Consider the following 13,463-nt stretch of genomic DNA (forward strand, 5'->3'; position numbering starts at 1 on the left):
GATGAAGCCTTTTCAACCTGGGGGGGATGATGCAGAGCATCTAGAGACAGAAGCGAATTTGGATCCCAATCCAAATATCCAAACCCATTCCGAACATCGCTACCCAAGGCGATCCACACGCTTACAGGACATCTGTGGTCCTAGTGGATCTCTCAATTAGTCGATGCTCATCGTGATCCTTTTATTGCTTTGATTCCATTACGGAATCATATTTTTGGATATTGTTTCATCAATAGTTATTTCATGTAATTTTTTTTATTTTTTTAGGAGCTAGATTCTACGAATTCGGATAGTTCTGGTACCCTGTAGGATCTTTTTTGTGATACTAGAGGGTGTATGGGATCCAAGGGTAGTTTTTATTTTTTCACAAATTTGCTTCTCTCTTGGTGTTGGTGTAGGATCCAATTCGAAGCCTATTTGGATCCAGATCTTGATCCTTCTTTATGAGGGGGGTCGTAAGTGGCACCACTTTAGTATGGTCCATCTTGAACCTCATTTGAATTCAAGTTGACCAGCCCAAAGTCAAAAATGGACTGTTGGTGGAGTTACTAGCATTTGACAAAATCTAAGCTTGCACACTCATTTTTGGTGCAAAGCTTGGGAAGGCCAAGGTCTCTTTATTGTGGCTCTTCCCAAGCAACCTAAGCCTTTAACTAGAGAGGCAGACCAAGGGGTGAGGGGACTTCTTCATTTTCGAAATTGGTAGTGTGGCTGGTTCTAGAGTGAGAAAAATCAAGCTTTGGGTGTGGTTGGTGCTTGAGAAAAGCTTTTGAGTGTGGATGTTTGGTGGAAGGTTGCTTGAAGAAGAAGGTGAAACCGTGTATCACCTTATGAGAGGTTACAATTGTTGTCGCTGTACCAAACTTCTTCGTGGTGGTTGGTAATCCATCCCTACTGTTCGTGGTTCATTTTGTGGCGTTGGTTGCTTCTCAATGACGGTCATTATTGATTTCAGCCTGAATATCTTCATCGGTTCTTCGTTCTAGTCTCTTGTTACTCTTATTCGCATCTGTGTTGTGATTATTCTTAATTTATCATTATTAAACTATTTTGATTCATTAAGGAGTGGTGAATACATGTTTAAAAGGGTTTATGTTAAGAATTGACTCATGTGATCTAATTTTATTCGGGGCTATTGTTGGATGTGTATGAACTCAGATCCCCTTAAAAATACCAAATTCCTGTTACGAGATAACAGAGATGTCTCTGATAAAACATCAATGTTGGACTCATTTCTGAACGGATTTTTGTGTTCTTTAGCTTTATGAAAAGCTGAGACAATTGTCTACAACTTTGTAGTTGAGTCTTATTTGTGATTCGTCCGTTTGAACCTCTGAAATTGTCTGTCAAGTTGTCAAACTGACAGAAGTCCCCTGTTACATTTCTACTACAGAACCAACTTAATAGTGTTCGGTATTTTCTGATTATCTGAAGATTCCATGAATGAAATTTTGATTTTTTTGATTCTGTGGAAAGTTGTAATCTAGACCTACAACTTTCATGTTTTTGGTTTTGATTGAATTATTGCTTAGTTGCCTCAAAAATATTGATCTTTTCTACTACTGTCGAATCTTTGAATTTTATTTTCTGAAACAATAACTCATATCATTCCGAAATTCAAAACTTCGTAGAGGACTGTAGAAAATTCCAAAAATTACAATCTTTAGTGTTCTGAAAAGGTTGGGATTTGACCTTCCTTTCGTCAGTTGTGAGTTTTCACAAACTCTAACGTTTGAGGGGTCAAAATTCACTTCAAACAATCTGTCCCTGAAATACGATAAATCTGAGTTGAACTTGTTTAGCAGTCCCGTTGATGAGTCCGTGGAGCGGACGTTCGTACCCCAAATCTAGTGTGTTTGGATTTGTTGGAAATCTGTGCGAGTTGTGCACAACTTTCATTTAGACCGCCTCTGTCGAGACAATGTGCACAGGTCCCAAAAATCTATTTTCCAGAGTTCTGTTCAAACTATGCATCATATTAGCTTCCGCATGTGTTTGGATCCGTTTAGATCTTGGATCGTGGATCGGTGTGTATCGAGTTCACCATAACATTGCATCAATTTGGCCATAGTTTAAGGAATTGGGTTATTCCTGAAGTCACTCATGAAACAGGATTCCGGCATAAGGCCTTTAACGCGCTGCCCCTAAAGATTACAACCAGAACCTTTATCATGTTGTTGCTAATGGATACTACTACACCAAAGGTTCAAGTTCAAGACTTTAGTTCACTTCGTTTCTGTGGGGGTAAAGTTAGCCAACTAAGGAAGTTGTTCAAACCGGAAGGAACCATTACTGAATGCATGATTTGTCCTGTTGCAGATTACTTCATCTTGCATCTTTGTTTCTTCTTATTTTTAGTTTTTGAATTTGTGGGGGAATGTTGGATGTAAGAAGAGATGAATTAATTCAAAGGAGAAAACAATTTGGGGACCACTCCTTTTTGGAATACTTTTGGACTTTGATGATGTGAAATAGTCCCATATTGAAGAATCTAAAAAAGGTTGTGGGGTTTATAACCTACATGAAGATTCTATCACTTGTTGCAAAGAACAAGGGGATGGGATGCCTACCACACATATGCGCATGTGCTCATCGTGGTAGGTTCGGGTAATTGGCCCTTTAGGGCCATATCCATTATCTGAGTCCAATGTTCTTTTTATCCTGCATTAATCTTTTTTTATTTGGATTAAATAAAAAGGAAAAGAGAAAATGATTAACGAATCATTCTGTTGATGAGTTACGTTACTTCGTAAATGGTAACGGGTCTCTTCCACGTTTTAGTACCCGTTCAGGGGTTATAAAACATGGTTAGAGGGCTACGGTTATAGAGGACGCAAGTGACTCTAAAGTTTTTGTTTTTCTCTCTCCCTGCTCTCTCTTGCTTCTTTATGGGTGTTTTTCGAAAATGGAGTTCTGTAACAGTCGTTCTCAGAGGTTGTTTTCGAATGTCGATCTATCATCAGAGTGCACCGATCCAGATCGCTAAGGCTACTGTATCCTAGGGGAAGGACGCCACTCTTCTTGCATCATATGTGAGGGAAATTTTTTTCTAAGGAGAATATTTTTATACACCTTAGCATATTGCAGAATATTAACATGTTTTTCTTGTTATTTTTATTCTGTTATGTGCATATGTTTGATATGTTGCCCTTGTCTAAATTTTGGTTTAAAACTGAACGTGACATACTTGAACCCTATTACTATTTGAATCAATGATTTAATTTGCATATCATGTTGTATTGTAATCTGATTTACATTGTGAAACTGTATTTGATTAGAACATGAAATCCCAGAAGATAAGGATGACATAAGGGATCAATGAAACTGATTTCCAACCCAAATGCACCCAAGACCTTGTGACAAAAGAAAAGATGCGTTCTATGGTTTCTAACTCGTGATGTCCCACGGTGACGGTCACAATTCACACCAACAAGCTTGACAATAAAACATGAGAGATTTATTATCATAACTAATTATATTTAAATGTAAAATCTACGTCACTACACTGTACTATAACACAACACCAAGATAACATAAACTAATGTGGAAAGTTGAAAACTTGACCCTTTGAATCGTTCGTGCAAACCACTAAGGAAATCCAAATAAAAAAAAACGACAAACCGTTGATTGCTTCCACAAAAATTCATGGGTATCAAGAAATACCAAATCTCATCTTAATTACACAAATCAACATCATCAACAATCATTGGTCACACGATAGTTCTTCATTCAATCCATCGTTGTTTTTTCTTTTTTCTTGTTTCAGTTTTTTACGGGGACGACAGAAAACAAAAGAAGAAGAGAGGTAAGAAGACAAACGTAAAAAGAAGCGGTTTTTACCACGACCAACATAGTAAAACAGCGAGGGAAAAGGGTAAAAAGAGGAACGTTTTCTCACTCCCTCTCGGAAGGGTTCCTCCAGAACCCCGTGTAGAGCTTCACCCAAACCTCATCGTCGATCGGTGATGCCTCCGTCTCCGGCGACCGGTCTGGGAAGTCAGGCGGGGCCGGGTGTACCTGTGGGACCACCGAGTCATCGCGCTTCCGCTCGTGGAGGAGCCCCGGCCTCTTATTCCCCACCATGCGCCGCTTCTTCTTCCGCAGAGCCTTCCGACAGAGCCCTGCCGGAAGCTTCACCACGGCCAGCACAACCAGGTTCACAAGCCCGCACGGGCAACAGCACCACACTGCCGCGCACTCGGCGGCGGTGCCGCCGGCTACCTCCCCGAACGGCGAGCACGGTGGAGGCTCCTTCTTCATCAGGGGTTGCCGACGGTCCACCGGCCGGTGCACTATTGGCGGAGGCGTCTTGACGCCATGATCGACCAACATCCCTAATCACCACAACCACCACCACCACCACCGGCCAATGCTGGTATTTTTCTCGAACTAACAAAACGTCAGGTCGATCACAAAAGCAAAGATTCTGATTTCATCGTCAACAAAACAGACTCAGCGACCCCACCGGGAAAGCGACCGTAAGTAAGGCGGGCTAAGACCAGCGCGGCCAGGTCTCCGATCTCGAGTGCAATTTTTCGGTGTGATAAATCGCCTTGAGAGACAGTTATTGGTCAGGAGAAGGCGAGGTCCGGCTGGAAGTTGGCCATAACGGAAGGGATGGGCCGGCCCGACGGTGACAGTTCGTCGGGATGGTCGTCCGAGAGGAAAGGAAGGAGTGGGGTTGATAAGAGGGACGCCGAAACGGTAGGGGGGGTGGAGGGCGGGTTTTCGAATCTCCCACCAATCACAAACCGACGCGCTTTGACAGGTTCTTCCCCGATTGATGAGAGAGAATGTGAGGACGGCCTCGTCTGCCGGGAAGAACAAGAAGGCCTACAAACTCGGTCAAGCTTTGATGAGAGACAACTGGGAAGAGAGAGAGAGAGACAGAGAGCAGGTGAAAAAGCCTTAAAAAGGGAAAGGCAGCCCTTCGACCGGGCTGTCCTCTTTTTGTTCCATACCCTCACGAAAATTTGAGTGGGCCCTACGGTTGCTTCAATAGTTAATTAATAATAAATATATTTTACAATTATTTATATCATAGAGTGAAAGATGGTTAAAGCGTCTGGCTTGCAAGCAATGAGTTTTAGAGTTCAAATCCTTTTTGCTTACAAGTTTGAGACAATAATTCTTTTTGTTAGGTTTAGGGTTTAAATTATTATTATTTTTTTGAAAAGATATGTTTTTTATTTATTTATTTATGAACTAGTTCGTGCTCAACTCATTTAGTTAAAGCTTTTTCTTGAGCTCAAGCTCGTTAGAAGAAATGAGCCGAACTTGAACACCCTCTATTTGGTTCATTTGGCTCGTTTACCTGACCTAGTCGTGATATACATTCGAATATCTGAAAATGTCATTTAATCAAATATGTTTTTATACACAATTGGTTTGGGTTATCCGTCATATTCAGATTCGGCCACAGATTTAGATTTAGGCCCAAAGCTCCACAGCAAATCCGAACCTTGTTATTAATAGGATCGGATATTACTTTGTTTTATTGAATCCAATTAGCCGGATATGGATTGGGCTGCATGTCTGACCCGAGCATGATGTGCTGACATCCCTTAGTAATGGCCATCTGCTTAAATTGCAGTTTAATTCGTGTATGACGATGGGGTGACTTGGCCTCGGGAGTCTTTAAGGGGGCGTTTGATTCTCAGACAGGGGGAGAACAAGGACACCATCTCCTATCCTGTCTCATCCACGGACAGCCCTGTACAAGGACACCCTAGGATGCATTTTTTTTAAAGGTGTCATGTCCTGTTCTAAGGAGAGGGTGAAACACTGGGACAGCAAAACGCCCGCATTGGCATGGGAATGCGGGCCCCACACAATGATCGTCTCGTGAACACCGCATCGGGTCCTTGTATTAATCGAACCTTTGGGTCCGGACCTGGGTCTTAATCGAGTCTTCTTAATAGTGACCATACCCGGACCCTATAGGGGTTGGTCTGGGTCGGGTCTGGGTAAACCAGACTGGTTGACACCCATAGCATAAATGGATAAGCAACACTAATATATATATATATTTTTTTAAGAATCTAGGTCCATAGAAAGTATAAGTTTCCAGTACACAGGTCTATATTGTTTCGACTCAATCTAATTCTTTAGATGTGGTCTACATGTTCCATTCAGTGAAGATCATCAGCCTTTGGATCATGCATTTTTATAAAAAATGTATTTTTATCCAAAAAAATTGCAGCAATTGAATTTTTTATTTGCCAAAAAAACTTGTTCATACATCAGAATCCCATGATCCAAGGGCCGATCTTTACTGAACCAAATGTTTAGATCACATTTAGGGTGTTAGATTGAGTAGACAACATGCACCTATGAGTTTCAACTCTTTGATACCATATGGACGTGCCTACCAAAGACTTGAACTAAAAGATAGCAATACCACCGAGGTGGTATCCCATGTGGTAAGCGGGGTCCTGTGCCAAGCTGAATGCCCAGGTTCGAATCCCTCTGCCACATAGAGCTTAAGAGATATCTGGTTCATTCATCAATTCAGTTTCACCAAAGGGGCTCGGCCTGGTAGGTAGGAGCTGTCAGTGCACGTCTCCTTGTGGTGGGACATTGCAGGTTCAAACCACAGTGGTAGGCTGAATAATAACTGGTGGGGGTATGAACTCTGCGACAAATATTGTGAGATTTATAAAAATCTTGTGATAATATCGCGAGAAATTGCCTGAAAGTGTAAAACAATAATTTCTTGCAAGATTTTCTCAATCCGTGACAAATATCATGATATTTACATTTTTAACAGATATTTATAGTGAAAACTAGCGAGATTTTATTTTTAAATGTGATATATTTATATTTTTTATAAAAAATATTTTTTTATATTTTTAAATTTATTTTTTATTGCCAAGATTTTGCCAAAAAATGCAAGATTTATGAAAATTTTCAAAATCTCCAAAGTTCTTGACCGCCGATATTTTGGGTTTTAAAACTTTTGTCACTATGAGTCTGAATAAAATTTGCAAGTACAATGTCCGTGGGAACTGTTGCATCTGACAAATAAAAAGACTCAATTAAGGCCCCGGTCTGGACTCGAAGGTCCGATTAATACATGAACCCGAGTATAATTTGTGAAATTTTATACCAGACCTGGGCCCGACCCAACTTCCAATTAAGACCCACACATTTTCAATGTAAAAATAATAAAAAATATTATTTTACCCGGTATGGTATGGTCTGGGTCTGGTTCATGTAGTTCTTATCTGTTCGGGTATGATTTCTCTTATAATAGACCCGTTGTTACCAAACCCTGACCATACATGAGCCGATACACGCTGGGAACGACTCATACCCGAGCAGTTGACACCCCTAACTACATTTAGTTGTTACGTGTCCTTTTTTGCCCTTTTTGGGGTAAAAGGGAAAACCCACTTCACTCATTTGAGAGCTCATTGGCATAAAAACACCTAGCCCATCCGTGGGTTTTGAACTAATGACGTCCCTTCACCTTGGTGACGATAACAAGTGGCTTCTACCAGATGAGGGGAGCATTCTTGGGCTTAAGACTGTCTCTCAACTGTATAGTTGGTATGGTGATAAGGGGTGTCAACTTGCCTGGTTTACCGAGACTGGACCCGAACCAAACCCTATAGGGTCAGGGTATGGTGATAAATAAGAAGACCCGATTAAGACCCGGAATCGGACTCAAAAGTCTGATTAATACATGGATCCGAGTATAGTTTGTGAAATTTTATACCAGGCTCAAAAATGATAAAAAAATATGGTTTTAAGGGGTATGGTTTGGGTTGGGTTCATGTAGTTCTTATTGGGTTCGGATATGGTTTTTCTTATAATAGACCCGATTATACCAGGGTCTGGACCTGATACCATACCCGAAAATCTGGTCCAAGTATGGTTCCACCTGAGTTCGAAACAAACCCGAGCCTGTAAGGGACAACAGTCTTGGATTATTGTTCTTTGTCTTTGGTTCTACCACGGGTAGGAGTATCAACGGGTCGGGTTTGGTTCGGACTCAGGTGAAATCAGACTTGGACCAGATTTTCGGGTATAGTATCAGGTCCGGACCTGGGTCGGGTTTGATTTACTAACAAGGTCACACCCATGAGGTCCAGATAGCATACAGGTTATGGTTTATGAAATTTCATGCCAAACCTAGGTCCGACCTTATTTCCGATTAAGATTCACCATATTTCAATGTAAAAAAATTAAAAAATATATCCACTTTCGATCTTCTATGTCATAAAGACACGCCATTTGGTGACACATGCAGATACGCTGACACGTACACGGATGTGTATGGACATTATTTTAATATTCTTAATGAGATGTTAACAACTTTTATGTCATAAGGTTACAAGATTACACCCCTCATTTCGATCTTCTATGTCATAAGGACACGCCATTTTGGGTGCATGTCCCTGGTGACACAAACAGATACTCCGACACGTACATGGATGTGTATGAACATTATTTTAATATTCTTAATCATACGTTAACAACTTTTAATATTATTTTAATAAAAAATGCATGTTTTACTATTAAAATATAAAAAATTAGTTTTTATTGATTTTTTTTTCAAAATTGCAAGGTGAGCTTGCAACACGTGTCCTCATCCTGCCGTATCTTTGTGATATAGTTGATCTTTTAGCTAAAAATGACATGCGTGAATACGTATGAAAATGATTTTCTTCTATTGTTTCAAACGCTAAGCAAAATAGCTAACCATGAAGATTGAAACGTAGCCAAGTTAATGAGCTTCAATGGAGGAAGTTTTAAACCAAATTAAGTCCATGATATACGTCTTGGTGGGAATTCATGAACTTATTCACCATTCCATGAAAGTTTTTTTTTCGACAGAAAAAGCTGGGGTTAGGGAGATCCCTATCAGCTATACAAATATACCATTGGGATTTGAACTGGCAATGTCCCAACACAAGGTGACGTGCACTAACTGCTCCTGCATTACAGCTCACTTCAAACAAATTTGTTCAAAAAAGGAGGAAAGAAAAAGGTTTGGTGGGGATTTGAGTTTGCCGTCAACAGCCTAGTAGGGATGGCAGTGGACCGGAGTGGGGGACAAGGTCTCCACCCCCAACCCCATCTCAAAATCCGAACCTCCATCCCCGCATGGGGATGAAATTTAACCTCCACCCCGGCCTCCATCCCCGGTCCAAACTGGGGTGTAAGTCCATCCCCGTTTCCCCTCGGTCTATATATAGTCATCCATTAAAGGATTGAGGATAGGGCGGGGCGGGGCAAGGCGGGGATTGGGACGGAGACGGGGCGGGGCGGAGGAAAGCCTAAGTCCATCCCCGCCTCCATCCCGCACGGGGATAGATTTCAACCTCCATCCCCGTTTCATGCCCTTCCCCCCGATCCAAACGGGGCGAGGCGGGGCCCTGTTGTCCCCCGGTCCACTGCCATCCCTACAGCCTAGGGGACCACTCCAATGCAACCACTAGGCAAGTTCAGGGTCATACTTTATAAAATTGTTCCATGTTCTAAATGGAGGCCACAAGATCCACATGGGTTCTCAATCATCTAGAAGGATGATAATGGTCCCTCCTAACTCTTTCAATAAACTAGAAGCTATTTGAGAAATACAATGGCGCCCTGTTTGGAAACTATTAGCTGCGACGAGAAGTAGCATTTCAGGGAGTGGAAAGGTGGTAGCTGCCAATTGCATGCTTTAGTGTAAATACAATGCCACTTGGCGCCCCAAATGCATTAACTCCCATCCCAGCTACCAGTTTCCAAACAGCCACCAGGTGATAGTCTGACCACTTTTTTGTCAAATGCATTAACTCCTATCCCAGTTCCTAGATTCCAAACAAGCCCTAAAAGTACTTACCAAATGCACCACATGGCAGTTCCACAGATAAGAAAATGGTGAAGAACAAACCCTCACTAGAAATAGTGAATCCATGACCATGCATAATGGGAAAGAATTTGCTACTCTTATGGGTAAATAATAGCAAATCTAATTTCGTAGATGTGTTCAACATGGTCAAAATATTAAGAATCGACCTTTAGATCATAGTTTTTCCACGTAAAATATTTTTTTTTGAGAGCTTGAAAATTTGATACATTTGTAGGCCCTTGATTTTTAAATAATAATAAAATCTGACATATGCATAATTAATAAAAAACATGACCCAAAGGTCAGTTTCTACTAAACTTAACGTGTAGATCACTTATACATGGTCAGATGGAAAAAAAAATTGAAAAAAATATAAAATATTATATTTTTCTACTAAGGTTCCTTGCCCATGATCACGAGGGTAGCAAACATTACCCGATACATAATATTCTGTCCACGTATCTTGCAAGAAGATTCCGTAAAATTTCTTGTTGAATCCTCATACTTAATTAAAAATATAATTTTTATCCCTAATCCTAAAATTGGTAATTCTCAAAAATAGATATTTAATTTAGTGAATTGAGGATAATCAAGGAGTCAAGCTAGGTAGGGACGGTTTCGCTAGTCATTCATTCTTTTTTAATTTTTTCTGTGCTTCCTATCACCACTACAAGAATTTCATGAATTAGCGATGGTCGTTATCCGTCGCTAATTCGTAGCTGAAATTGTTAGCGACGGATTTACGATGAATTTGCGATGGATAGCGTACGTCACAAATTTCTAGCCGCTAATTAGCGATAAAAAAAATCTGTCGCTACTTTCATCGCTAAATTACGAGGGATTAGTAAATGCCATAATTCACCGCTAAATAACGATTGATTTTGTTTTTTCGACAGATATAAATTCATCGCTAATCCATCATTAAAATTTACAGACAGATAATATCCATTGCTAAATTGCATCGCTATTTTGTGCCAGAATTTTCGCTGAATTTTAGCAATGAATACATATCAGTCGTTAATCCGTCACAAAATTTTTAAAAAAAAATAAAAAAAAATTGTTTGAAATATAAATATCGAGAAAATATATACACCTCATCCTCATACATATATTCTTTTTTACTGCCATGTAGACACACACCTCATCCTCATCCGAGCTGCTGTCTGAACTTGAGCTACTTGATTCATCTTTCTTTTTGGCTGTTGTTGTAGGCCCAGTCTTTGAAGCAATTGTGGATGGCACCTTCTTTGGAGGCACAACCACCTTTCCGTCACCTACCTATGCATATAGAAGTGTTGCCTTGATTACATTAAGGCTATACTTGGCTATACAAGTATGAATGATTTATGGGCAGATACATGAACAACAGTGTATATATGGCATACCTGAGCTGCTACCTGAACTTGAACTATCACTTGATTCATCTTTTTTTTTTTGGAGCTGTCACAAGCCCATTTTTTGAAGCAATTGTTGATGGCACCTTCTTAGGAGGTATAGTCACCTTTTGTACACCTACCTGTGCAGATAAAAGTATTTGTCCTGATTGAATTAACACCATACAAGTACAGATGCTTCATAAGAAAATAAATAAACAGGAGCAAAATTGCTTACTTTGTCCTCATCAGAGCTATTATCTGTGCTTGAACTATCACTTGTATCACGTTTACGTTTGGGGGTTGATGAAAGCCCATTCTTTGAAGGCACAGTTGTTTTCACAGCAGCTGCCTGTGCAAAGAGTATCTCCTCAAAAAACAAGTTATTGATCAAGTTAAAACCAAAAATAGTGACATACGAAAATTATGACCAAACAACCAACACTTTTATCACCATGTCTGTAGCTTATTTGTGACAATAGAATCTCTCTGCCTCGCTAGAATAAACAAAAATGCATAACATCACTTCATCTGAGCTATCATCTGAGCGCGCGCACGAGAGAGAGAGAGAGAGAGAGAGAGAGAGAGAGAGGTATATATCTCAAACTGATTTAGACAGCCCCTTTTTATGTGGTTTTGCATACTTTTTAATTTAATCTAAACTTATACACATCATTTGATAGTTGATTTACTGGAGAAAATATGTCAAAATGCATATTTTCGTGCTTAGAGTGGTTTTGTTGCAAACAAAAGTTCAACAGCTCATATAATAAAAAAAAATCATGATGGTAAAAGACCAAGTTCTTCATAAAATTTGTTCAATCTAAAGTGCGATTTATAACAAGTAAGCAATCATGAACACATTTATGTGTTTGGATCAACCCAAACTTAGATCAAATCAGGGTTTGGTATAAAATTTCACATACCACACCTAGATCCACACAATAATTGGTCTTTAAGAGTCCCGCTCAACCTGTGACTGAAGTAAACTCCTACTCACCAGGCTTATGACTTGGTGAGTTGAAGCAGCAACCACACCTGCACCAGCATCCACTACGGGTGCAACAGTGCAGCAACCACACCTGCACTGGTTTATGAACTTGTGGTTTGAATTTTCTGACCTACATTGAATTTTCATGACCCTGCTGGATGCCTCAGACGTTGATTAATACCGTCCAAGTTCCTTCAAATTCCAAGTAAAGAGAAAGGTTCTAATGTTACATAGGTGTGTTTGATGGGAACGATGTCCTGCCCATACGCTTCTCTCTCAAACACGGGAGAAGTCAAACACCCAATTCAACGTGTAAAAGAGAGAGAGAGAGAGAGAGAGAGAGCATCCATTTCATCTTATGAATCAAAGCATGCGTAAGAAGCTGGAACATGCAACTGTTATTTCAGAGAAAACAAAAGGAACATGCAAAAATATTCACAGACATCAACTTTCATATCTCCATTAACAGATCTATACTACTAGCTATGCTAAAATGAATAGAAAGATTAAAATGACTATATGAAATTGACGGGTTGTATGATCTACTGAAAAATAGACATAATCTATACTACCACGGTGCAAAGAGAGGGAGAGTGCATCCGGAAAAGAGGGCAGTTGCCCTCTTTCAGCAACACATGCGGCAGAAAAAGGGAGAGTGCTGCTGGAAAAGAGGGTTTATGCCCTCTTTCAGCAGCACATGCTGCAGAGAAAGGAGACCCCTCACCTTTAGGCAACACATGTTGCAGAGAGGGAGAACCAATTACCTTCGGGCAGCACTTGAGAGAGAGAGAGAGAGAGAGAGAGAGAGAGAGAGAGAGAGAGAGAGAGAGACCTGTGTTGCCGGTGGAAGGTATGGTAGGCGATGAATTGTTGTCTAAAGAGAAAACCAGAAGTCGCCCGAGGATTCTGGCCGGTCGTTCATCCTCTCAGGACCCGAACAAAGGTGAAACTCTAGCATGGGGAGCGTCCATCCATCCTTCGCCGCGGTCATCGGGTGGGGGGACACTACAAGAAAAACATTATTTAGCGACAGAAATTTACGATGAAAATAATCCATCGCAACGTTGTGACAGATTAGCCAGAGAAAACTATCCATCCCTAAAATTAGAATTAGTTACAGAATTAGCGATAAAAAAATTCTGTCGCAAACGCCGTCGCAAATTTGCGACTTAAAAATTTCGTCTCACACTCCGTCATAACTTCGCGATGGATGAGCGACACCATTTTTCCGTCGCTACTCCATCACAAATTGACG

The 13,463-nt window shown here is 40.5% G+C and overlaps 1 protein-coding gene across 1 annotated transcript; it reads right to left on the minus strand.

The window, feature by feature from the left end:
* Window positions 1-3,894: 3,894 nt before the first annotated feature.
* On the minus strand, window positions 3,895-4,332 carry LOC149827577 (uncharacterized). Its single transcript, XM_090018535.1, has one exon. The coding sequence runs from the start codon at window positions 4,330-4,332 to the stop codon at window positions 3,895-3,897; it is 438 nt and encodes a 145-aa protein (XP_089874661.1).
* Window positions 4,333-13,463: the final 9,131 nt, after the last annotated feature.

Source organism: Nuphar pumila, chromosome 10 (assembly GCF_984573655.1).
Source record: "Nuphar pumila chromosome 10, dmNupPumi1.hap1.1, whole genome shotgun sequence".
NCBI lineage: Eukaryota > Viridiplantae > Streptophyta > Magnoliopsida > Nymphaeales > Nymphaeaceae > Nuphar > Nuphar pumila.